The 25,715-nt window shown below is 46.0% G+C and overlaps 2 protein-coding genes and 1 long non-coding RNA gene across 6 annotated transcripts in view; 1 reads left to right on the forward strand and 2 right to left on the reverse strand.

The window, feature by feature from the left end:
• Nucleotides 1-1,261: 1,261 nt before the first annotated feature.
• Nucleotides 1,262-7,909, reverse strand: LOC109995108 (uncharacterized). Its single transcript, XM_020648715.3, has 6 exons — nt 7,517-7,909; nt 7,095-7,202; nt 5,185-5,315; nt 4,407-4,568; nt 4,075-4,301; nt 1,262-2,003 (listed from the first exon to the last, which is right to left on the reverse strand). The coding sequence occupies exons 1-6, from the start codon at nt 7,581-7,583 to the stop codon at nt 1,901-1,903; spliced, it is 798 nt and encodes a 265-aa protein (XP_020504371.1). The 5' UTR covers nt 7,584-7,909; the 3' UTR covers nt 1,262-1,900.
• Nucleotides 4,202-8,433, forward strand: LOC109995109 (uncharacterized). The gene is made up of 5 exons (XR_002278447.3): nt 4,202-4,328; nt 4,384-4,480; nt 6,455-6,521; nt 7,144-7,182; nt 8,183-8,433. It is a non-coding gene; the product is annotated as an uncharacterized lncRNA (long non-coding RNA).
• Nucleotides 8,434-9,479: 1,046 nt separating this feature from the next.
• The window catches only part of LOC109995101 (FERM and PDZ domain-containing protein 4-like), a 55,462-nt gene continuing 39,226 nt past the window's right edge, over nt 9,480-25,715 (reverse strand). For all 4 annotated transcript variants that reach the window (XM_065951995.1, XM_020648705.3, XM_065951996.1 and 1 more), the window contains exons 3-16: nt 23,889-24,040; nt 22,616-22,718; nt 21,964-22,009; nt 21,354-21,458; nt 21,029-21,136; nt 19,914-20,045; nt 18,239-18,358; nt 17,715-17,851; nt 17,016-17,142; nt 15,970-16,059; nt 15,683-15,865; nt 15,429-15,567; nt 14,016-15,035; nt 9,480-13,922 (exon numbers count right to left, since the gene is read on the reverse strand). In XM_065951995.1, coding sequence (XP_065808067.1) covers nt 10,531-13,922; nt 14,016-15,035; nt 15,429-15,567; nt 15,683-15,865; nt 15,970-16,059; nt 17,016-17,142; nt 17,715-17,851; nt 18,239-18,358; nt 19,914-20,045; nt 21,029-21,136; nt 21,354-21,458; nt 21,964-22,009; nt 22,616-22,718; nt 23,889-24,040 — 5,854 coding nt within the window. In that variant the 3' untranslated portion in view covers nt 9,480-10,530. The remainder of the gene's footprint in view (nt 13,923-14,015; nt 15,036-15,428; nt 15,568-15,682; nt 15,866-15,969; nt 16,060-17,015; nt 17,143-17,714; nt 17,852-18,238; nt 18,359-19,913; nt 20,046-21,028; nt 21,137-21,353; nt 21,459-21,963; nt 22,010-22,615; nt 22,719-23,888; nt 24,041-25,715) is intronic.

Consider the following 25,715-nt stretch of genomic DNA (forward strand, 5'->3'; position numbering starts at 1 on the left):
TATACAAAGTGACAAACATCAGAGAGTCAGAACAACACAAGCGAGGATCTAGTGAGGAGGAAACAAAGCACAAGCACAACATGGACAGAGCCTTTTAATCAGCATCAAAGCCATCCTAAATCACCTGAAGGTGGTAGGTGTTCATGAAAGAGCAGAACCTTTAGTTTTTTCTTAAAAGGTGCAAGGAGGGTGTTCCACCACCAGAGGGCGACAGAGAGAGAGATGATATCACCTGTCCAGGTTTTGGTTCCAGAGAGGGGTTGCAGCGTTACAATTTCCAAACTGCCCGATCATCTCACTGAAACATTGAAAGCAGCCTGAACCCTCCTCCTCCATTTTTCAAACACTCTGCTGTGCAGCAATCCTCTCTCTCTCTCTCCCTCTCAGGTGCAAACAATCAACAATTTGCCTCTCCTAGGCCACACCCACTTCCTCACAGGGTTCTAAATTGAATGCGAGCAGTGACTGGGAGCCAGTGGAGGGAGATGAACTGCGGCGTGACATGTACCCCCCCCCCTCTGAGTTGTGTCCAATGTCCAAATATGGCAATGAACAAGTATTATTATGAAGTAACATCACTGGGAGATTGCACAGCAAGAAGTCCGCCTCCCACTGATCACACCAACCATAAATAGCATTTTAAAATTATTTAATATCCACTCGACACAGTGCCATGGCAACAGCTGTGTCTACAGGGGCATTAACGTCTTCAGTGTGGAAGCCAGTGGTTGTGGTGGTGTGATGCAACTCGGGCTCCATCTAGTGGTATAAAAAGGTAACTGCAAGAGGAGAGTTCACACATTGGGGGCAATGATCGCAACACTGATTGATTCATCCTGTTAAGTTACTGCAGCGGCCAATCAGAAGGAAAATCAACACACTGGAAGGAGCTTTCCAAAAGGTGCGTTTTCAGTGACATGAGTAAAACGCACAGAAAATAACCTGTTTTCTAAAAACACAGCCAGTGTGTGGACTCGGCCTCAGTCTGCAGGTAATGTTTGTGTAACCTGCTGTTGTTGTTCAGACACTAAACAATCAATTGAAGCTGCTTAGTCATCCAACATGGAGATAGAAGTCAGTGCAGCAGGATGTCGTCATTTACCGTAAATTACGCTTTAATGTGCATGCACTAAATAATGTTTCAATGAAGTGAAATTAGTGTCAGCTGTGAAATTAGAAGAACTGATGCTGGATTTCTTTTTTATGATCAAATAGTGAGATAAAATAAGAAGACAAAGGATTTGACAATGGAGTCTGCAAGTACAAATTAACAACTTTATTGAAATTAAGGATCTATTTTATCAAAAATCTTCAAGTTTTCAGGACAAGCAGAAACAGTGCAATCAGAGACAAAGACAAGAGACGTACATATAAAAAACAGACATCCAAAGGTTCAAGTATTGTGAACGGTAACGAGGACATATATACACACACCCTTTTAGAAGGCGAGGAGAAAGCCATTTCATACTTTAAACATTTACGTCAATGCCAAAGGTTTTCTATAAAGTTCTAAAAATAGATATTTTGTTCCCAGCTCTGGAGCCGATGCCACATTTCTCAGTGTACGTTCCTATAAAAAAGGCTTTTATTTTGTAATAATATGAAGCATTCAGCTGCAGAGTTCAACCAAAAAAAAAAAAAAAAGTCCTCATAAATACTTTCAAGTTGTGTGAGAATGTCCTGTAATAAACAGGAGGCTTTTGATTCGATTTGAGTTATGAAGACAGCAGATTTCATTACTTGTCACTTTTTTTTCCCGCCCTTTTCTTTGGAGGGAAAGAGTGGCAGGTTTTCAAACACTGTCAGAATGTTCTGGACTTTGTGCCACACAGATATCGTTCAGGCATGAGGCCCATTTGTTTTCACTGTGGTGTAGTAGACCAGCGGGTTTGAAAAAGTGTTATTTTGTGTCCACAGGAGAGTCGTCAGCACATCCCATAATCCTTTGCAGCTCCTGGATACAGGGCACGATGGACTGGCTGTGCACCTGAGCCGTCTTTAATCTGAAGACAAAAACAAAGGGAGTTAAGACAGGATGGACTTGAAAGCTTTCAAAATATATTCATGATTAAACCTCTTTGATAATGTAATCGTGCAGCAAAAACACAAAGCGCCTACTATGGGTGTTCATGAATCATCAGGAGCTATTCACATGTATGAACAATCAACCTCAGAGTGCAGACCACCGTGTCATTTCAATGTGTGCTCAAATATTTAAAAAGGAGTGATCAGCACACTGCACCCAAAGTGACAGCGACCGTGAACACCAGAGAAGTGGAGAGAACCCAGACCAGATCCTCAGGGAAGGTGCATGAACCCCAGGGACTAAAAAGGTGAGATAACTTACATTCAACAGGCTGCAGACAGGACTCCAGTAGGATGCCCGTGTCGTACTGTATCAGCTGGATAGTTTAAGTCGGCAAATTTGTTGTTTTGACTCTGCTGCCCAGTCAAATTGTTTTGCGACACATTTGAGGTGAGCGCACACACACAAAGCAATGCTCACTGTAGCTTGATTCACCTTTTTTTGCTTTTGGGACTTTGGAGTTAGATAAGTCTCAATATTCACCAATGTATTTCTGAGTCACACAAATATTTATAGTTTTGTATGCATGTATTAGAAATCCACAAATACATGATAAACATATTTAAAAACACATTTGTATATTGTTACATTTATATACAAACGGTTTGTCATTTGTGAACCTCACTGCATTTGTTTGTGGGACTTCTGAGACCCTCCTGCCGTGGTTAGAGTCACAAATGCTTTTTGTTTTAGCAGGGAAATGTCTGTAGCCTATCAGACGTCTCCTTTCTATTCAGCCGATCACAGTAGTGTAGATTCAAAGGTATGATTTAATATGATCACTTTAGCGTTACATCTGCACATATATACAAAACTATGAAATATTTGAGAGTGAATCAGATATACATTTGTGAATCTTATCTCATTCTATGTAAATGTAAAACAAATCTACAAATACAAATATATGCATGTGCATTTGTGGATATTGAGACTGATCTAACTCCATATGCGACAGGTTCTCGATAAGTGAGCAGCACAGAATTAAGCACAACATGGAGTTTATGGTGTACTAATCAGGATCTGGTTCACTCTGAGCTTTTAGAAAAGTGCAAGAGGGCAAAACACAGAAATACAGAACACACCCAAATTCTCAAAACCAAAACCAGTCTGCAGAGAGAGGAGTCTCCCTCATGCAAGTTTGCATCTCCTGAATCGCCTGCCCACCCCACGCTGCTTTTTACATTCCAGTCTATATTTACTTAAGATGCCAAGAGTGAATGATGTAAAAAAAAAAAAAGGGAAAATGGCAGGGATAGAAATAGAGACTAAAAGTAGAGGATGTTGCACAATCCCTGACTGCTGCTGCATCAGTGTGCGTGTCTGTGTAGTCAGGACAATGATGAGTGTGGTAGAGTAAAGTGTAAAGTCCTGTTATTAGAGTCAGTGAGAGACTACACACACATCCATACTGTCACCATCATCAAAATCGATAAAGCTTGTAACCTGCTTCACTCTGGTCTCAACTGGGATTCATGTGAGAGACGTCTCTCTCTCTCTGTAGCTCAGTAGGACTGTCACGCGTCTCTTTATCACTCAGTTTTATATCCACGCTCGCTGTGCTGCCTCACATTACTAGAACACTCACAAATACATGTTGCCCAAATCTCTCCACCCACACACAAACCCACACACATTCAGTTTTGCAGATCCGTTGTAGGCTACATCTGGCCTCTCGTCCTCACTGCTGAACCCAAAATCGACTTCACTTTGCCTTCCAGTAAACACTGAAACACTCCAGGTTTCACACACTCAGACTTGTTTGGTGCTGAATTTATTCATGTATATAGACTCTGGCAAAACTATGTATACAATACACTGCGATAGATTGCCATATTAGCAAGACGATAAATTGCACCCCACTAAAAAAAGAAAAAAGGATAAAAAAGAAGCATGATGTTGTCGAGATGAGAACGCCCTCTGCTGGTTACGACTGCATACTCAACCCAAAATGTAAAGATGTTAAACGTTATGTAAATTTGAAGTCATACCTCCTGAGCAGCTCTCGTCCTCTGCTCGATTCAGGTTTGTAGTGCTGGAGTGCGGTGAGGCTGTGAGCCGCCAGGATGCCGTAACACTGCACCCGGAGGGCGTTGTGGTTCGCCGTATCCCACTGCGGCAATTCGCTGGTGTAGCGCCACGCCATCAGGGTGTGCTCCATCACGGCGTCCCACTCTTCGTTCCTCAGGAGAACCTGGCCCCACTCCTGACAGGAAACCTGACAGGCCGGAAAAGGAGGGAAGAGGTGAGAACGACACAATGAAACTCAGTTTAAGACAAAAAAACATTTTATTTTGAAGGGCTACAACCCTGTGATACTCACTTTGAATGCCAGCAGGTGTGGGTACGCCTTTCTGTAGCAGTGAGCGTCCCTGTTGGAGCCGAACCGTGAGTACGGTATGGATCTGTAGATATTTGTTTTCTTTAGTTGCAGGTCTTCCTGGAGGTACTTGAGGTCAGCTGCCAGGATCCTTGGCTCTTGGCTCTAATGGGTCAAAAACACACATCACGTTTAGATTTTCTTTGAGTGTAGTGAAAGCTGAATAGGCAGAAAATCGTATTTAGTTGAACACTTTGACAACAGTCTTCATTCACCAAAGGAGAGAAAAATAAATTCAATATTTGCACTCCTCATTTCTCTCCAGCATGCTTAGCTCCTCATCAAGAAGCTTGAGCTGCAGCTTTAGCTAACCATAGCATGATTCTTCATTTACTGAGGTGAAGAGTGCATGAAATGATAAAGTTATGCTGAGGGCGCCCTCTGCTGGATCAAACGGTAAACTACCTCAGACAGCCTGCTGTTCTGTAAGACTGCACAGTTTGAATTCAAATGGCTCATGGCAGTCTGAATGTGAACTTTCCCCCCCCAGCACCCGACAGCATGACGACCTGGTATCACGCAGAAATGTCAGGTTTTGTCTAAAAGAGTGGGGGACTGACAAAAGAACGAGCAGAGCCGTGCCAACATTTTGTCTGCATTACAAAACTAATGCTGTGGCAACATCAGTCCAACTATGTGTAATCATTTGCCATCGAGTCAGATCATGTGTTATTTTCAAGCTGCGAGTATCAGAGTCAGGTGAAATTGCCAGCGTGGTTACCTGTTCGACTAAGATGAGCGATCTGATTAGCTGCACGAGCTGCTGCTGGGAGAGAGGCGTATGCTGCTCGTCCATCTTCTCACACTGCTCCTCCAACCTCCCGCTCCACATCCCACCGATGGATAAGTCCACTGAAAAACAAAAAGAAGGGGGTCAAGATCAGGATCAGAGGACCCTCTCAGACAGCGCCTCACTTGGCCGAGGAGTTATTTAGGAACAATTTAAGGGCAACTCTGAGTGACGAAGAGAGAGAAACTTTGATCTTAATGAGGAGGCAGGATTGACCCCGTTGCTAGGTAAGACACATTTCTTCAAAAGCTGTGTTCAGTTAATCTAAATTTTCTTTTTTTTCCAAAGTCAGACATTGTGTAATTGTGTTGGTCGACCTCCCCCCCACCCCCTTGCTCCCTATCCCTCTTCCTGCATCTTATCCCATCTCTCCCCCTATCCCTTTCCAAGCCCGGCGCAGTCTAAGCCTGTGAAGGCTGTTTCGTCATGAGCCGGGGATCCAGCCGAAGATTTCTGCCTTTTAATAAGGCAGTTTTTTCTTACCACTGTAACTTTTGCTGCTTTGCTAAAGTGCTCATGATGGATAGGCCGGATCTTTGTAACATAGCAATGAGTAAGGTCTTTTTACCTGCTCTTTCGTAATGTTAACAGACAAAGAATAAGGTATTTTACCTGCTTTTTGTAAAGTGTCTTGAGATAACACTTGTTATGAGTTGACGCTATACAAAAATAAATTGAATGGAATTGAGTTAATTATGTGTGATAATTTGTAAAGTATGTAGCAAACAAGATGTTTGAAATCAGAAGCTCACCGTGCAGCAGCCTCTTCACCTGCTGAGAGTTGCATCAGCAGGTGAAGAGGCTTAATTAGTGATTGGATGCACCCGTGGAGGTGAGCCCAGGTAGAAAAACTCAACAAGCACATCTCGCTTTGTACTGAAAATAAGTCACAGGTGAACATTTGTGGTCTGTTCTGCTCCCACTGACATTTTCCAAGAATCTCTCCTAAAAGTTAGGACTAGATTCCAAGTAAAGATGAAAGTTACTCTAGAGCAAATTTCAATGTATTTGAACTAAATGCATATAATTAAATAAAGAAAGGATAATACATTAGTTAAAGTTACACATGACTTTAAGTAACATTAAATAAAGCTTATTTGTTACATGTTCTACTTGTGTTTTGTCTGCTGCACTCAATTAAGTTTTCAGAACAAAGACAGACATGCATGTCGAGTCTCTCTTCATGTTTCTACCGCCACAGGTGCAGCCAATCACTAATTAAGACTCGTCCACCTGCTGCTGATGTTGAAGAAGAAGCTGCTGCACAGGTAAGCAAGTTCACCTCAAACATCTTGTATGCTACATACTTGTAAAAGGACATCTTGCAAATTATCACACAGATGCTAATTCCCCGTTTTCATAATTACACAATGTCTGACTAGATTCTGTGATACATTTTTTTTGGATTAACTAATTAAAATGCATCCTACCCAACAACTAGGTCAAATAATGTTACAATAATCACTTTTTTAACCTGCCTGAACACTAGGACAGCATGAAAACACACAGACTTGGTTAGAGCTGGATTTTTCTTGCACTGTTTGACGTTTCAACCACTAATGTGAGGTTACCCTCGGGGTCATCCAGCCTGTAGGTGACACTGTGAGGAGACGTAGCCATAAACCACCTTCACTGTTTGATTTGATCCTTCACATACATTTATCCCAGAATAAATCAAGTTAGAAGATAGTACAACATTTCCCCAGGGTGTTTCTTTTACGTCTCGAAAACGTGGGTCACCCATCTTTTTTTTTTCATGCACTTTCCAGCTTCCTCGTTGTACTTCTTAATTAAAAAACAATGTTAATTAAGCTTGATAATGATGTGACTTTTGCACTTACATGACTGCGAACGCCTTGTGTTTGAAGTTGCATGTCTCCCTCTCGGCAGTGGGGACGATGGAGCCAAACGAGCACCTAAAATCTCCAGGTAAGACCTCCTCATTCGAGCTGCACAACAACAAAAAAAGCGTGTAAAATTAACGTAAAAACCATTAATTTAGTCTTTTTACTCGCTTACTCTTTACTTTACACTCATGGTAATAATTCGGTTGTTCTCCCTCCATGCACACAGCGACTTTTACCATTTAATCCACCTTACACTGTTGTTATTCTTAATTAAAGTAGTGTTAAAGGTGAGGTGGACATGCATGGCTTGTTGACCTCGCAGGGCGCGCGTTAGCATGATAGCAAAGTGGCGCCTCCCTGCACAAAAGAGGTCAACTTTGCACCCTCGCAACTCAAAAGTTGGATGTTTTACCTACCGGCGGTTTTCGGCTGTGGAGCAGGTATTTCCACCAAGGCACGTCGCGGGTGGCACAAAGCTGCCATTGTGACAAAAGAGAAGTTGTCGGTGAAGATGTGAAGCTAACTACCTGCTAGTAGCACAGAGACGCTACTGGTAGCTGAACTTTAAACCCCACGGGGTACCCGACGATAACTTCACCCACGATAGGAAGGTAAACTCGGTGGGAAAAGAGGCTCAGCGCGACGACTAAACACCTCGCGTTCACTGCGAAGTCACAAACTTGCTGAAATATAACTTATCACGATAAAAAAAGAAACACCGTGATATTGTTTTTCCATGTAAAGCGAGGGAAACTTAACTGCTGCCTCCTCGAGCCTGTTGCAACGCTGATGCTGAAGCGCGGGTGGGTGGGCGTGGCTTATCTTTATAGACTTTGACCTGATTGGTTGATGTCGCAGCATGCGTAGAACACGCGCCCAATATGCAAATTTTACTGTTTTACCGCAGGTGGGACTATGGCTGGGTAAAATGGGGATATGACAATGTAGTTTTATATCATTAAAGTTAAAAAAATATATATTATCTGACTCGCTCCCTCTGTGTGTGTATTTGTTGTTCAGGAAATGGTTTTTGTTTGTTTTTTCAGGAGAATTTCATCTTATTTATTTTTTCATCCATCCAGATCATCCTCTTCCGCTCATCCGAAGTCGGGTCCCGGTGGCAGCAAGCGCAGTCAAGTCAAATCCAGACTTCCCTCTCCCTCTCACATCCTCATGGGGGCGTTCAAGGCCCGGATCACCTCAACTGACTGACTGACATGTGGCACATGTGCATTTGACTTAGAACTGACTTGTTTTCAGTATTTCAGAAAATATGTGTGTCACTATTCAATTAAATGGATTGAGATAACATTTTTGTTCTTTAACAGCTGAACCATCTTTCTCTTCATTTTTTATAAATTATGGTCCACTTCAGGTCTTGAACTTACAATCTTTGACTTTCTAGCCCAAGTCCCTATGGACTGAGCTACTGCCTCCTCTTAGCCTCAAAAATGTTTGGTTGTATTTGTCACGCATTTTGTCTCCTTTTTGACACCTTGAGCTCTCTCTCTCTCTCTCCTCTCCCTTCTCTCTCCCTCTCCTCTCTCTCTCTCTCTCTCCTCTCCCTTCTCTCTCTCTCCTCTCTCTCTCTCTCTCTCCTCTCCCTTCTCTCTGTCTCTCCTCTCCTCTCCCTTCTCTCTCTCTCTCTCCTCTCCCTTCTCTCTCTCCTCTCCCTTCTCTCTCTCTCTCTCTCTCTCCTCTCCCTTCTCGCTCTCTCTCCTCTCCCTTCTCTCCCTCTCCTCTCTCTCTCTCTCTCTCTCCTCTCCCTTCTCGCTCTCTCTCCTCTCCCTTCTCTCTCTCTCTCTCTCCCCTCTCCCTTCTCTCTCTCTCTCTCTCCCCTCTCCCTTCTCTCTGTCTCCCCTCTCCCTTCTCTCCCTCTCCTCTCTCTCTCTCTCTCTCTCCTCTCCCTTCTCGCTCTCTCTCCTCTCCCTTCTCTCTCTCTCTCTCTCCCCTCTCCCTTCTCTCTGTCTCCCCTCTCCCTTCTCTCTGTCTCTCTCTCTCTCTCTCTGTCCTCTCCCTTCTCTCTCTCTCTCTCTCTCATCGCTACATGTAAATCTTCACGTATGTGTAAATTCATAACCACTTTGTCTCATGGGAGATCCTGAGCTCATTGGTGGGGCTAATTGATTGATTGATTGACTTGTAGGCGAGCACCACAGTCTGTATAAAATCTTGACAACTTCCTTTCTCCTGTACCCTGAGTTTGTATAACTAGCTCTAGATCTCCCCTTATATATTAGACAAGTTTGGCTCTATGTTAAAAGCCTCATATGCAAATGTGTCTGTATTATTACTGATTGAGTCATTTCATACAAAAACATTGAACTCATGAGCTGTTCCAACCACACAAATCAAGACACGAGGCAAGAGTCCATCAAGTATTTGTAAAATGTGTTTTTTTTTAATAGATTGGTGGAATATTGAAAAAAAACAATTTCTTGCCAAGAGACACAACTGCATCTTCAAAACATTGTGTGAAATCATAAAATCATTTAAGCACAGAAATGACCCCCACCACCACCACCACCTTCCCCCCCCAAAAAAACAAAAAAAAACAAGATGATAATAAAACACAAATAGTTCAAACAATTAGAATTTACACAGTGGTCAATCTGAAATAGTTCTTTATAAATTGTAGCTATAATTTTCAAATATTCAGTGATTGGTGAAGAGCTTATAATTTACCATTCTGGAAATCATCTTTGCAACAAAAAAAAAAAGGGGAAGAAGCGATTTAAAATGTCAGTGTCTCTGTGTTGTCTACGTGTCATTCCTAACAATATCCCCCTCAAGCATTGCACACAAAATGAAACCTGCATAATAATGCAGCAGAGGTTAACCTTTGAAACACTCACTCAGACATACAAACCAACAATTATTATGTGAATAAAATCATAGCAACATTTTCCACACCTGACCGACTGTGACACATTAGCGCACACATGTCTCCAGGTTGATTTTGAAGAGTGATCATAATAAATATCTTTAGTCAAACTGCACTTTATGAACTGTTAAAACTGAAAGTGAAAACACTCCAGAGTCGAGTGTGAACTCAGCTGAATGCTCACTGGCTTCTTAAAACTGCTACAGCAAATAATAGTGTATACTGTATATATACATTATATACATCTTTTAAATAAGTTACATAATGCACAGGTAGGAGGGTATCTATTGGGTACATATCATGAAACAAAGGTCTGCGACAGTATGGCTTTGTAAATATACATTACATATTGTCAACAGAAAAAGCAAGTGTAGTCAGACTGGGCTAAATTTAAGCATCTTCCTCCGTTGAATGTCTCGATGCAACTTTATTTATACTGATATGGAGACCCTCCAGACCCTATGTGAAACACATCAGACTCTAGATGCTTAAACACAGACATCTGCTGACTGCTTAGGCCACACTATAAAGCATAAGGAGTAGCCTCTACTTGCTAAGCAGCGTTTTAAGGGAGCGGGTGAGTGCGTTAGCAATGGCCGACATGGTGCTGGAGTGGCGGACCAGGGCTTTCACGCTGTGCTCCCCAGGCGCTCCCACTGTCGCCGTCTCGGCCGCTTTGAGCAAACATATATAGTTCATGACGACCTCGTCGACCTTAGCCACGACCTCTCTCTGCTGGTGCGAGGCTGAAGCGCCGAGCCCTCGGACCAGACACATGCAGGCTTCGCAGAGGCAGCACAGCACCTGGAAACTACAAGTCACAGCCAGCAACATCTCCTCCGGCGTGCCGTGGGCTTGTGCCATCCGCCGGCACGCCCGGCCCAATTCTTTCGACTCCACGGAGAGCAGCTGCTTGTACTGGGCCACGTCCTGCAGAGGGATCTGGGCGCCGCGGTCACAGCGGCCTATGCTCGACCTCACCAGCGCGATGAGTTCACTGGCGTCGCGGCGGACATCGGTGAAGCCGGAAGGGAAGCCGTACATGCGGTCCTTGAGCGCGTTGATCCGTGCAAGGCGGTCGCTGAAGCTCATGTTGTTGAGGACCTCCCCGTACAGCTGCTCCCCGGCTGCATCCACCGCCGAGCCACATGGGAACATGGCGGCAGCATTGTCGTTTGCATTGATGTCACTCCCCTTGCGGCTTCGTCTTGGTTTCTCCCACTCGACGTCTTCCTCCTCGCCCTCACTCTTGCGTTTGAAGAAACAGTAGCTGAAAGGTCCGTTGCATCGCCAGGGGCTGGTGTCCAGTTTCTGAGAGCCCTTTATGTGTTTCCCGTCTTTCTGCAATGGAAACGCAACAGAAGCCCTCCGGCAGTCCAACCTGCTGCCTGTACTCCAGCACGAGGTGTGGGAAGACACGGAGCCTTGGGAGTAGCTCTTGGAGAGCCGCTTTCTCGTCGGCCTTCGCTGGACTTTTGTCTCGCCTTGCTGCGGCACAGATGGTGACAAGGGCTGCTGGCTCCTGCTTCGAGTGGGCTTATCGAACATAACTTCCACGCTGTTGGAACACGCCGTCACATTGCTGGAGCTCCGTTTGAGCTCCCGACCCCGTTGCAGGCTGTTGCCCAGAGAATCTGTCTGAGGGGTCGGGGTCAAAGCTTGAATGTGGTTCTGGCTAGGGTGGAACTGCATGGTATGGATGGAATTCTGTTGGCATCCCGAGTTGCTGGAGCTCGTGTTGGCCTGCACAGGAAGGGGCAACAGAGAAGAAGGCGGTGGTGGTGGTGGCGGTGGTGGTGGTGGTGGGGGAGGTGGAGGAGGAGGTGGGGATTGTGGGTTGCGAGATGGAGAAGTTATGCAAGCCCTTGGACCGGTTGACGTCTGCCTGATAAAAGCTGAAGGATGGTCTCCCCTTCCTAAAGAGAAGGTGTTGAAGTCTAATTGTTGACCGCTCACACTGGGGGCGGCAGAGAAACAGAGGGAATCACTGGGGCGTTGATGTGAAGACTGACGGACGGCATGCTTAGCTCTCGGTTCTGATCTGAACCAGTCGTCTGTGGTGCCACTCGGTTGGCTTCTGGACCTAGGCGGATGACGGTTAGGGTTGCCCCCGTCCTCATGGTTCCCACCTGTAATGAATCGCCCCTCCGGGCTCATGCAGCCCTCTCTTTTATACATCGAAAGGAACTGCTCTGGGTCCATACCACTCCTCTCTAGTTCACTTTCCAGGCCAGAAAACGAGCTTCTTCTCTCCGAAGTACTCGACCTGTAATCTAGATTGTCGTTCAGCATCTGAGAATGCATCTCGGGGCTTCTCTTAAGTTTGGCAGGCAGAGTGGCTGAATGGTATGAGCGCTGACTTTTATTTGCCAGCTGCATGGGGGCTGACGCATTAGGGGGGACTACATTTGGACTAAGAAACGGGGATGATATGGAGGAAGGCATACACGGGCAGCGAGCTATGGTGTTCCCCCTGTTCTTAACCATTTCAACAAGCTGCGGGTTGCTTGTGATAAAACGCCTGGTGTCCTTTTTCACAGCTGCTCCCATGCCTGCACTGTGCAGCTTCCCACCCTGATGCATCTGGCTGACTGTTAGATAGTTAATCAGCTGCCTGTAGGCCTCGCTGCCTTCCTTCTGATTCAGGCCTTTCAAGTGGGCCTGTTGTTTGGCATGCAGATCATTATGGGCCCTCTTGCTTCCAGTTCCTGTCGATTCTTTATGCTTTGACGGCGTTGCAGACGAGGGTCGGGCCGGTTCGGCTGGAGCGTGAATGTTGGGCAGCATTTTCCGGAGGAGGGCAGGGTCAGCGTGAGGGTGGGGGTCCTTTCCCTGAGCGCTCTGACCAGGGTTGCCACGAGGTTTGTTGTCATCATAGTTTAGCACCCTGAGTAACGACGAGGAGGAACTAGAAAGTGGGTGCCTTTGCAAGTGGTGGTGTTTTGATTCAAATGGACCGGGGCCCAGCGGGGAGTCAGTTGGGGTGGCACACGCGCTACTGTTTGTGCTGCCGCCAGCATCCAGCGACGAGCACAAAGAACCCTGCAGGGAGCTGTGGGCCTCCCCTTGCAAGTTTGAAATCCGTTTTGCGAGATGGTACTCACACAACCGTGCAACACTCTGTTGTCTAGACATGGGCGGGTGGTCACTTTGTGTGTCGGATCCCTGCTCGGACCCGCCTGTTCTGGGCTTTTTCGTCGGGGATAACAACGACGCCACAACCAAACGTTCATCTTGATCAGCACCCGCAGCGCCATTATCCACGTGACCATCCCCCATGTTGACCACATCTAACAGGCGGTCAGAGGTAGAGGAGCAAGGGCGAGGGTTTCTGTGATGGTCGTGGGGATGGCTGTTCATCCCATGGCCCGCCGCCGCAGAGTCTTCTTCCAAAAAAGAAATTTGTCTCCTCTGACTCTCGCCTCGCTCACAGAATGAAGTGCGCTGGTCCATGTCAAGGCGGCCGCGGATGCCGCTACCCTCACCTCTATACCCGTCTCTCGTGCTGAAGGTGTTGTACTTCCCACTGGAGTCCGCAGACTTCTTATGATGCTTGCCTCCCGGCGTGGTTGAACTCGGCCGCTGGAGAGTGGACGAGAGGTTCGCGTGGGCCCTGACGTCCGAGCCTGCTTGTCCAGATGTGGACGTGTCCAACAGGGGGCTCCGCCTTGGAGGTACCGCCGGAGGCTGAAGGTGCCGCGTTGGACTGCGGGGTTTCTTCTGTATCGTTCCCGTCGTGCTGGGCGAGACAGGAAATTCCGTCTTCTCCTCGAGCAAAGGTTGGTAGCCTTCCCTCGTGGCGACCAGAAGACGCATGTGGCTCTCGCTGAGCCGGTGGGTAGCAGCAAGTTCGCAGATTTCCGTCATCTCTGAGGAGTTGGTCTCGTTGCCAGAATCAGAGGACGACTCTGGGCTGAAGCCTTGGGATGCGTAGGCACCTAGAAGATAAGAGATACAAAGTAAAGATTAAAATCATCAACAGTTTAATTAAAATAACACATTTTCTGTCATTGCACTGATATTGAACGAACCTTGATTATTACTGTTGGGTGGCGGTGGCGGTGGCGGCCTCTGCTCAGACACGGACAAAGCCTCGAGTGCCTGCAGTGTATGCATGACCGCATTCTCCAGCCGCCTCTCCCCTCCTCCGCTCTCCTCCCCCTCCCCATCGGTTGGAACGGCGTCGATCAACGACACCGGGATGTCGTCGTTCCCGTGCGTGCTCAGCGGCCTCCCCTCGGGCACCGCGTCCTCATCCGAACTGTCCCGAAAGCCCGGCGGTGGCGCCGCAATCGCGAGGTTGAGGGTCTGCAGCAGCGTGTCGTCCTCGTCCTCGTCCACGCCGTCGTCTCCCTCAGGGGGAGGCAGCGCTGTGAGGTCGATGATGTCATCGGTGGAACCCGACATTTTCAGGAAGGTGGCCTTGCCGGCCGCCGTTGCCAGGCCTCCTCCTTGGTCGCCGCCATTTTCACCGCCGCCTCCTCTCTCGTCACCGACAGGCGTCCCCCCCGTGGAGTCTTCCTCGCAGGACGCGTCGTCGTCGTCCTCCGCGTCATCCGTCGTGTCCCTATAAAATAAATCCCTCAGCACCGGCTCCTCAGCCCCTTCTTCGCTTATAATGTTACTGTAGACGTGAGTCAGCCCGCTGAACTGAAACGGCACCCTGTCCTGACCCCGGAAGTCTGAATGATTGTGCATGTAGGGCTGCCTGTGTTCGGGCTCCTCGGGGCTCTCCAACAGTCTTTCATAGCCCGAGTTCTTCGGCTTGTTCAAGGGCGGGTCCCCCCCGAAAATAAACGACACTTTGGCGCTCCGAGGCGAGTCTTGAGTTCTGTGTCTGGTGGCGGGCGGAAGAGGAGGCGGCACAGGACTCCTCCTCTCCCGAAGGTCTCTGTCGGGGTTTTGGGGCTCGTGGAAATACGGAGAGACGCTGTTCTCTCTCTGCCCGTTGTCGGAATATCGGGCGTCCCTGTTGTAGACCTCTCCCTGGATCGGCTCCTCGTTGTAGCCCAAAGACGTGCTGTACGGCCATTCCAGGACACGATCCTGACCTGCACACGGCAGCAACACACGCTCATTACTTTACAGGTTTTACATATTTAAGCTGATGAAACTTTGACAACTTTGGAGTGCTCTACATCAAGCCGTTTGAGGTTTCATGCTACATCAATTTTTAAGCAATATAATCCAGCTTTTCTTCTACACTGAGTGGATTTATTCTATGCTTTCATCACTATTTCCAGTGCATACATCTAGCCCACACACACACACACACACACACACACACACACACACACACACACACACACACACACACACACACACACACACACACACACACACACACACACACACACACACACACACACACACACACACACACACACACACACACACACACACACACACACACACACACACACACACACACACACACAACTTACTTGGATCCTCCCCTCCAGAGCTGTTACTGTGTGGCACGCTGAAGATGGATCTCCTTGCGTCCACCAGGAGGCGATAGTAGCCTGCTGTTAAACAGGCCAGGTTCATTGCATCACTGGAATCCATGATGAGCGTGATGGGCTGTGACAAAATAGAAAGAGAGGAAGAAAAACAAGAAGAAGAGGGAGATTAAACCCCCCCCCCAAAAAAAAATAAGAACGGCAGACATGTGAAGAGTAAAAAAATGCTTGCTCACCCTGACGTCCAGGACATGCAGCTCCAGTCGGACGTTGGTCTCGTCCTCGGTGAGGATCTCGATGCGGTTGACGTGGCTGAAATCAGCCAGCAGGGCCACGAGGTTGGTCCGGGCGTTGATGACATGACTGATGCCATAACGTGGACCCACTAACAGGGTCACGTCCGTCTGCTTCTCCCCTTGCTGGACAGAGTTGTGGGAATGCACATGAAAGTTAAAAAAAACGACTTCAGTATACTCAAAAGAAAGTGGTGCCTCTTTTCGTCCTCGTCCTGATTATTTCTTACCAACAGTATGGACTTGAACTCCCTCCCTCCGTACAGTCTGAGCTCACTGAGGTACCTCAGGTAATGCACCTTGGCCTGCAAAGCGGTCAGCTGCGTGGAGAGAGAAGGGAAATGCAATCAGAAAGCATTCCAAACGATTTCACTTCAGCCTTCAGCCTGCAGCCTGCACGGACGCATTTGTCTTCTCATGTCAGGATGTGAAAGTACTTGCAATCCATTTGGAACGGAAGGTGCGTCTTGGCTAAAGACGGAGAGGATGGACTTTTCTCATAATTAGGGACACATATTAGTGTTGGAGAAACAAAGTAAAGAGTGCGGCTAGTTCTCAGTATGCTCCTGTGATATTTCACCTCAGCATCAGCCTCGGAAACGAAAGGCTAATGAAACGTCTAACCTCATCTTTGCTTGAAAAAAATCACCTTGTCTTTTATGAATATCGTGCTCAGTATTATTTCAGCTGAGTGATATCTTCTCGACTGCATGCAGCTGTTCTGTTCTGTCAGACATGGAGGGATGCTAATCTGCCAGGTGATGATGATAAATGGAGCCCAAATGTTCAGCTTCAATAACTTGGACCTGGTGCGGATAGCCTCACGGTTATGACACACCTTTGCTGTATGTCTTCCCCTGCTCGCTCCTCACAACACTTCCTGTCTCTCTTCAGCTGTCCACCCTGATGGTGCGAGGTGACCATCAGGGTGGTACTGAGTACTGATCATCTGAAACTTCAGCAGAAAGAGCTGAAAAAGTTCACCTGACGTCAGGTCAACAGTGTGCGACCGGAACATGTTTGTGTGTGAATAACAATCTCTTGTTATGCAAACACTTTGACAAGCCGTTTAGTCCGTTATCCTCATTAGCATTCAAGGCCTCGCTTGAAGAAGGGTCTTAGGTTGACAAGGGTGAGAACCTTTACAAGGTTGTGCACGGCGGCGATGCTATTTTGGGATATTGCATCAGAACACAGACAAGGCAGCGTGTTTGTGCGCATGTGTGTGTCAGAAGTTTATTAACAAGGGCAAGGAAAGACAAAGAGAGCCGCTTACTTTTTTCCCCGGAGGCACGAGGTTCTGGTTGGTTTTGAGGATGTGCGTCAGAGCTTTCTTGATGTTCTTCTCTTTCATGCTGGACAGCACGACGGGAGGCAGGAACAGCGGCAGACCCCACTCCTTTCTGTAGAAGGGGAGATTGATTTCAGGTCGAACAAAAACCTCTCAAACAACAAAAAAAAGGTGCTTTCACCAGCTCTGGAGTGAAGTGGAGTGCTTTGCAGTCAATAGCGAGAAATTGGCCGCCGTTTACTCTGAGACAAGCTGTCAGTTACAGAACACTTCCTGTGGAAATGGCACAGAATATGGTCCACAAGCAAAGTTTGTTTGCACTCTAGGAATATCTATTAAGACTCTAGAGCAGGGAGGCAAGTCCACTTTGTAGCATGGGCAATTCTCCACAGGCCGGATTCTAACGCTGACTGTAACCTCCGTAACCTCCAAAGAAATACTCTCTGTAAAAAAAAGCTCCATTTCTTTCTGGTCCTCCGCCATGTCAGTTGGAGGTAAGTACTGAAAAAGTCATCAATTGGATCATGGAAACATTCCAGCCTGTGTGTAACGTGACAGAAAAATGGGCGCTGTGGAAAAATGGTCTATTGGTCTCGGCTGCACTTCGGACCAACATCACAGATCATATCTGCAGTGTGAAAAAAAAACCCTGAACTGCTTACAGTAAGATACATTTATACTTACTGGATGTATTTGAGTGACACCTTCTGACTCTGCCTGGTCGTCATGGTGAGGATGTACATCTGCAGGGCGGCCAATCGCAGCGCAGCGTCGTACTTCAGCTCGGGGCCGAACCGCTCCAAGACCACATCGTTACAGCTCTGCGAGGACGAGTGAAAGAAGACGGCATGAAAGAAGAGTCCCCGTGTCAGTTCTGTGAGCTGTCTGAAGCGGCGTCGAGGAATTGTGGCAGCCATTTTTTTCCCCCACTGAGCTATGATAAGTTGTTCACAGCCTTTGTGACTTTGACTCCTTTAAAGGGAGGCGGCTTCCTGTCACTTACGAAAGACTCGCAAGCACAAAACAGTGAACCCTGACAGGAGAAGATGATTAGCTTTGCTTCTCGCAGGCTGTTCCACTAAGCTAATTATTGAAGAAGGCCCACTGGGAAGTAGTAAGAGTGGGTTTATCGGAGGAGTGAACAGGACTCACTCTGTATCCTTCTGAGTGACCGACAGAGTTAGTCTGAGGACTTCCTGTCTGCTCACCTGTACATAGAGGTATTCAAACGCCACGGCGTCTCTCCGCAGCAGCTCCACGGGGTCCCGGGGCACGAAGCTGACTCTGAAGAAACACTTCATCTTGTCACAGCCGGGCCTCTGAGTCACCTGGGGACACAAGAGGCAGGCAGGGAGGGAGGGAGAACAAGAGAAAAAGGGAAGGGAAAGAGGGAAGAAAGGGAATCGATTGCAAGGTGACAGATGAAGAGAGAAGGTGTTGACGCATGCTGAGATTAAGAGAAAGAAAGTGACGGAACAAACTATGATCGGTGTCTGTTAAATAAAGGTATGGCTGAAGACGCTCCAGTTAATAAAGACAGTATATAAAGTGATCTATCTGAGGAGATAGTAGCCACAGAAGCAAAAGAGAAGAAGTATCTGCCAATAGCATTAACATTAGCGATAGTAGTTAGACTGGAGGAGAAGGCATTCAAATAGAGCCCGACCGATAAATCTGCCAGCCGATAATATCGGCCGAGATTATCATATCAAGTAACTATTGGCATCAGCTTATTTTATCTCGTACTAGATTTATTAACCAGACGAAAAGCATTTTATTTGAGTTTCATTGTATGAAACTAGCGGTTCTCTTTCCCCAGCAGAGGGCGCTATATGTATTACAACAAGCATTATCACCCTCCAGAGTGTCAAGCGCACATGTGCAGTTACTTTCCTTTTGTCTTCATTATTTACAGAAGATTTTGAAAACTGAATTTGAGGGATCAATGCATTAAATGTGTGTATCTATATCTCTCTATATCTACAGATCAAACATAGAGAAAGATATCGGCCGATATATCGGTATCTGATTTTTTTTTCTTCCCTGATATCGGTATCGGCCCAAAAGGTCACAAATCAGTCGGGCCCTACATATGAATACTAAAAGTAAAGCACTAGTTTTCAAAGGAGGAAACGTGGATGAAAAGCAGAAGCAGCAGGATAAGCCAATTGGTTGGCTGGTTAATAGAATTTGTACGAGCAGAAGTTTAAAGGAAGAGAAGTGAAAAAGAGGCATTCGTTTGAAACTTTGAAACACAACTGCATTGAGGCATGGTGAAATATTAACGAGTACGCACACATAAATAAATAAAAGAAAGTCATGCATTCCAAATCTGATTTTTATTACTTTGTAACCTTGAATTCAGCAGTGGTACCCAGAAGAAGCAAAAAAAAAAGCTCGCTTACGGTGATGCCAAAATATCGGCATCATCCTTTAAATATCGATTCTAAATCATTTCATTAGCAAGCGCCGAAAAGGAGACGGAGTGTGTTTTCTGCGTCTTCTCTTACGCACCTGTTACCGACTGTGACGCTGGTGTGTGCTGCAGTAGAGAATATGTTTTATAAAGCGTGTCAACACTCATCTGACACAGTGTGTGCCACGCGCTGATCCCCACATCTCAAGCGCCTGGCGTGAATATTAAAACCGTCCTCTTGTGATCCTGCAAACCTCATTAGAATGGTGTGTGTGGCGTTCAGGTGTGTGTGTGTGTGTGTGTGGAGGAGAATAGGTGTAATGCGAGCTGTCGCCCCTGCTGTGCTGCGACTGATAAATGGCGATGGGGTCCACATGCTGCTTGAATACTGAGCAGGAATGCGTGTTTGCAAGATTTTGTGCAAGGAGATGAGGAAACGGAGGAGGGGGGTGAGGGGGGGTCCTCACCTGAGTTAGCATCTCCTGTTCGTGCAGGAGAAGCAGTTTGCTTCCGGAGCCTTCCTCCCTCTGCTCCAGCACCAGGGAGAAGTGCTCAATGCATTTGATCGACAGCTTCTCCTGCAGGGTCAGGATCACGTCCTGGAGTAAACACACCAACATGAATGACTTCATCAGAACAACACAAACTGCAGATTTAAACTGCACAAATAAAAAAGCTAAACATTGTTCCAAGGAGAATGTTTGCCCTCCTCTTCGAGTTTTTTCTCACCACCATCTGTCAAGTTATTTTCCAGCTCTGCGATGCTCTTCTGTTTCCTTTGAGCGCTATATTTTCAGAATAGAAGTCTAAAAATCACAAAGGGAGTCGTGACAAAATTGAATTCCCACCACCTCGCGTGAAGCCAGTGAATCCGAGTCGTTCTAAATTGAGAGGCATGCCGCGCCCCCATCGCTCCATATAAGGACATCTGATTGGCGTATCAAGACGAGAGTGATGCGGCGAAGGCAAGTTGGAGTTGCAATCATTTACCGGTCACTAAGTCTTTTTCTTTATGAACAAGGAGAGACGGCAAAAAAAATGTCAATTGGTATAAACGATCCAACATTAGCTTAGCAATTAGCATGATGAAGATATGGATGAAGTAAGTTAGCACAGCATCAACTATAAACATACTCGATTACATTTTATACTAAGAGCAAAGCAGGGAGGTAAGTACACTCCTCACGTATCATGTTTTGACTCTCTCCCGCCCTCTAAAGGTTCAGATTAACTTCACACGATTTATCAGCTCAACACTTGTTAAGTTATCGTCACTGTAAAGCGGAAAAAAAAGACAGTGACTGTGCTCTCTTCCTTCTTTAACTGCACGCTGGAGAGAAGGAGAAGAAGAAAAAAAAAACAGCTCCTCGCCTGAATAAACGACGTGCTCATATAAATGGAAATCAAAAAGTGATAGAATTTCATGGTGTGTGTGTGTGTGTGTGTGTGTGTGTGTGTGTGCGCCTCGAGATACGGTAATTTGCAGTCTAAATGAATTTATCCCTTTGTAATTATAGATGCAGCGCAGACGGCTAACTTTGACGAGCGTGCCTTCAGGGTACACACACACACACACACACACCTTGATAGAGGTACTGCTGTCGAAGCGAAAAGACTTGGTCTGCCCGTTCTCCAGGTAGACCTTGAGGACATTTGGCATGAACAGAAGAGAGTTGTCCTTCACCGGGTTCTGGAAAAAAAAAAAGAAGAAGAAGAAAAAAACATGATGAATGTTGTGTTCACTGAAACAGAAGAGAAAGAGTTTAAACATTTCCATTGTTGTCCTTCCTGTCATGTTGTGTGGAGAAGTGACAGCCATCTGGCACCGCCTATATAGGTCATATGTAAGTGTGTGTGTGTGTATGTGTGTGTGTGTGTGTGTGTGTGTGTGTGTGTGTGTAACTCACTGGAACCTGGCCGTTTATAATGACCTCCTCTGCAAAGCGCACTTTGACCGGATTGGACTTGAGCATGGCTTTTTTGGCTGCGCTGATGAACGCTGATTTAGGGGACTAAGAAAGGCAGCCGTCCAAGAAGAGGAACAGCCAGAAAGAGAGAGAGAGAGAAAGAGAGAGAGAGAGAGAGAGAGAAAGAAAGCGACAGACAGATGGAGGTAGAGAGAAAAAGGACCATCATGAATATTACACATTCTAGCACAAATGGAAGAGCAATACGATATCATCACTGCAACCAAACATTCCTTAAAACTCAGGGAAACTAATTTGGTGAGGAGAAATTCAACCCTGAGGCGCCTGGATAGCTTTGCGGTTATGTCGCACGCCCAATGTGCAGAGGATCCAGTCCTTGATCCAGTCCTTTTTTTCGATATTTACACACACATTTTCACAATAAAACCCTTAAATAAGAGATCTACATCTTGTTTCTAACGCTGAAGAAATTGTGAATTATTTGAGCAAAGATACCAAAAAAAAAAAAAAAATCTGCCTGTGTTTTGAATAAATGGGATGATAAGTGGAGTTTTTTATTTTACAGGCCCTCACAGGCTTCCGTACTCACAGGATACGGTTGGATGACAGTCAACACGATGGATTCTTTGCAGCTCCTGAAGCGAGGAAAGACCAACAAAGAGTCATCAGAATCATCAGAAAACAATAATCAGTGGCAGATCATTAAAAAAAAGAAAAAAAAAAAAAAAAGCGGGAACTTGATTAGCTCGGCTGAAATGAAACGAGATGCCTCTGGCAATCAGCACTTACAAGAAGATGCAGTAAAAACACACACACACAGATACACACTCATTAGTTTCTCGTTTAGAGGATATGACAGTATTTCAAGAAAAAAAACTAATCTGTGTGCATTGAAATCTTCACAGCTGTGTTGACGTAGCATTACGCATACGGGAGTGAAGCATGACTCACACTCATTAAAATGAGTTTTGGTAAAATCATGGATATGAATTGAAAAATTAGCAAGTTAATGATGAAGACTTGGTTTCATTGTGACGTTATCCCAATTCAGACGGCGGTTTCAAGCCGCCACATTTACGCCCCTGTGACCTTTCGACCCCCTCTGTATAGCAGAGGTGCTGCTTGTCAACAAGACCCTTGGGGGGCCCCAAGGGGATGACATACTTTAAACCCCAGCAGTGGCTTAAAATGAGAAAACTGTTGAGCGATTGTTCGAAATTCAAAAATAATTTTGTCATCACCTCACGAGGTCGATGACTCGCTCTCTCTGGGCCGAGCTGACGGGCTCATCGTTGATCAGGATGATCTCATCACCTGGCAGCAGCTTCCCCTCTGATGGACCACCTACACACACACACACACACACACACACACATGCAAACAGGCTGTAGTTGTAGTTGATGACACTGCAGTAAAAACAGGTTGCTTAGATTGTCTGTGAATGAATCATTACAGACACCGCTAAACATATTCTATAAATGTGTCCTTTGTGTTGTGTGCACATCTCCTGCTACATGTAACTAGTGTTAGTGTTGATAAATCTGCCGAGCACATCTATTCATTTCCTCGGCCGGTGACTCTGAATAGAATATTCATCAGCTCGAACTGTCTGCTCGGGGATTCACAGACGATTGATTATGGAGACGCCTGATCACTGTGTGTGTTGTGTGTGTAGAAATGTGTGTGCGCAGCAATTTGGAAATCAGACCAAAACAAACAATAAAGAACAGCATTAATTTAGCTTGTTCCCCCCCCCCCCCGCGCACTGAGGTCAATACTGGAGGCATGTGCAATCACATGCTGGAGAAGAAGCCAGCAGACTGCATGGTTTCCTTTCAAACAATCATTACAGCACCTGTCACTGATCAGCGCAGACCCACTCAGCAGCACTTCAACATGCACTCTTGGCTTTTTGTTCCACATTAATGCATATTGTTTTTTAAGCAGATGTGCCTTTTAACCTGCATGAAATAGAATATTTCCCTGTAAAGTCTGTATATAAATATGGACAAGACGACAGCTGCCCAAAAAGGAAGCCAAAACATTTTTTTTGTGGTTGTTTTTTTTCTTTGTTTTGCTAGACTCGAGATTTTCCCGGGTGGGGAAGTGGGTGTGTTTCACTCAGCCGATGACAGCGTGCGGGTGAGTTTGGGAGTGGATACAATTTGTGGACGTAGCGGAAACGAAGGGAGGAAAAAAAAAAAGAATCCTAGTGTGGCCGAACGGCGAGCGGATAAAGCTCAAACTATGGGTTTGGGCTTTTCGGGAACTTAAGGAGCGTTTTGAGATGAAGAGCGGGGCGAAGTTGGCCTGCTCTCTGTTGGTCAGGCAGGTGCCAAATAGCCGCAGTTAGCTTGTTCTAGCTAGCTAAATTATCGGCAAATGTAATATTCTCAGGTAGCTTGCATCAACTTCACTTTTGTACAACAGGAGGAGGTGTAGACATGTTGTCCATCATAGATTATATAGCTACATATATAGACACTGCTACAGACAGCAGCGCTTAAAGCCCACCTGGAGTGACAGAGCGGACCACCACCGGTTTCTCACTGCCCGCCACAAAGCCGAAACCCAGGACTGGATCCCGTCTCATCTCGATCAGACGAGGGGCGGGAGGGACCCCATCCAGGTGAACCTCCTCCAGGGAGCTGCTGGTGGACACTTGGCTGGAAGACAGGAGAAGAGGAACATGGTGACCAAGTTTGAAAATGACTACCCTCATCATAAATCTGCATGAAGTAACAGAAATAAAAGAAGGACATTGATGGTAGCTGCTGATAACCTGCTTCTTGTCAAAGGAGGGTCTCTGGACAAAAAAAAATGATCCACAGCACATTACAATTCAATCACTCCATCAATTCCGACAGTAGAAATACATTTCAGCACAGTGAAGAAAGGTTACACTTAGTATGATTGAATGCGGCTCTTCAATCAGCTGTGTATAAATCCGAGTCTTGGCTCGGGCTTCTTCTCTGGTACAACTTTTTTATGCTTAAGAGTCACGAATAAAAAACAGAGAACAGGATCCTGCACTCAGAGAAAGGCCCATGATTTGTGATTAGGAACCGATTTTCCTCAAAGAAAAGACTGCAGGCTTACTCACATAAAAAGTTTACTGATCATTAAATCAAGTCAAAAGTATGCATCTTTAATGTGGAAAGTCAAGGCAAGCGGGACTTGTGGAAGTCAACAGAGGGGGCAGACTTGATGGAAAGGATTATCTCCAAACCAACGCATTGATGACAAAAAGAAGAGCTTCGAGTAGTTGTAAAAAAAAAAAAAGTTATGGGCCATCCAATGTATGTGAGAGGTGGTCACAAGTCTGAATATTGGTGAAATTGTCCTTTTCTTTGCCTTACTGCAAGTCATCCGGGATGAGAGCACCACATAAAATGTAAATGTCCCACATTAAATGAAAGCTTCCCGCTCGCACAGAGCCTGTCTCGACCGGGACACCGAGAATGCAGAGTGCCTGTTAATTAAGAGGTGATACGCTTTCAGTGGGGTTAACGCATTCTCTCTCCCCGTCTCTTATTTCCAAGGCCCTCCTCTCTTTCGCAGCTTAAAAGGCTCCCTTGGCAGCCATTGCTTCCTCTCTGCACATTAAGTTCAGTACTGAGTGTCTATTGTTACCTGGCTAAACTCCATTGCACCTTCATCTATGCAGTGGAGCAAATGCATCCCTGTGTAATCCATCCTGACCTTGACATAGCCATGGATCATTTGTTTGCAGAACCATTTGGATATTATTCTATATAGTAGTGTTGTTTCCAGATTGTGCATATTGAATTGTCTGCAGTCATTACAACACATATTCAAATTTGCAGCTTTGCCTAAATCTGCCCTGATGAACAAAAACATGTTTCAACTGTCTGGGCTTGCGACTGTCTATCTCAAAACCAATCCAGGATCAAACGCAATCTCTTGACCGCCCCTCTTTCCATCGCATTTCCCCTTTCGCACTCTCTCGTTCGCACACATGATGTGTAGTGTGCATATGGCGCAGAAAAACCTCAAACTAAATCTGCCTGTAATGAAGCATGTTCCAATATGCAGGCTCATCGTACTTGTCAGGGCCGCTGGAGTTTAATCCCCACAGGAGGGCAGAGGGTGTCAGGGGGTCAGTGGAAAGCTGAATACTAAAAGGTCAAATCCTGGTATTGGAGCTTCTCGCGGGTGAATGGGAATAGCAGGCGGACAAATTCAACTCACAAGGATGTTTCAGACTTGTGTCATTTAATCGTAAAAGCACTGAAGTACAGACAAAAGGCAGAAGACTATACCTGAAAATGTAATCAAAGAAAATAGAGGCCTCTGTTCGTCTGGTTTAATTACTGCCAA

This window comes from Labrus bergylta, chromosome 24 (genome assembly GCF_963930695.1).
Source record: "Labrus bergylta chromosome 24, fLabBer1.1, whole genome shotgun sequence".
Taxonomy (NCBI): domain Eukaryota; kingdom Metazoa; phylum Chordata; class Actinopteri; order Labriformes; family Labridae; genus Labrus; species Labrus bergylta.

Excerpts from the sequence above, each read along its gene's own strand:
- LOC109995108 (XM_020648715.3), bottom strand. The coding sequence starts at position 7,583 with ATGGCAGCTTTGTGCCACCCGCGACGTGCCTTGGTGGAAATACCTGCT. Across the intron at positions 4,302-4,406 it reads CACACCTGCTGGCATTCAAA|GTTTCCTGTCAGGAGTGGGG; the intron begins GTGAGTATCACA and ends CCGGCCTGTCAG. Across the intron at positions 2,004-4,074 it reads GGACGAGAGCTGCTCAGGAG|ATTAAAGACGGCTCAGGTGC; the intron begins GTATGACTTCAA and ends TTTTGTCTTCAG.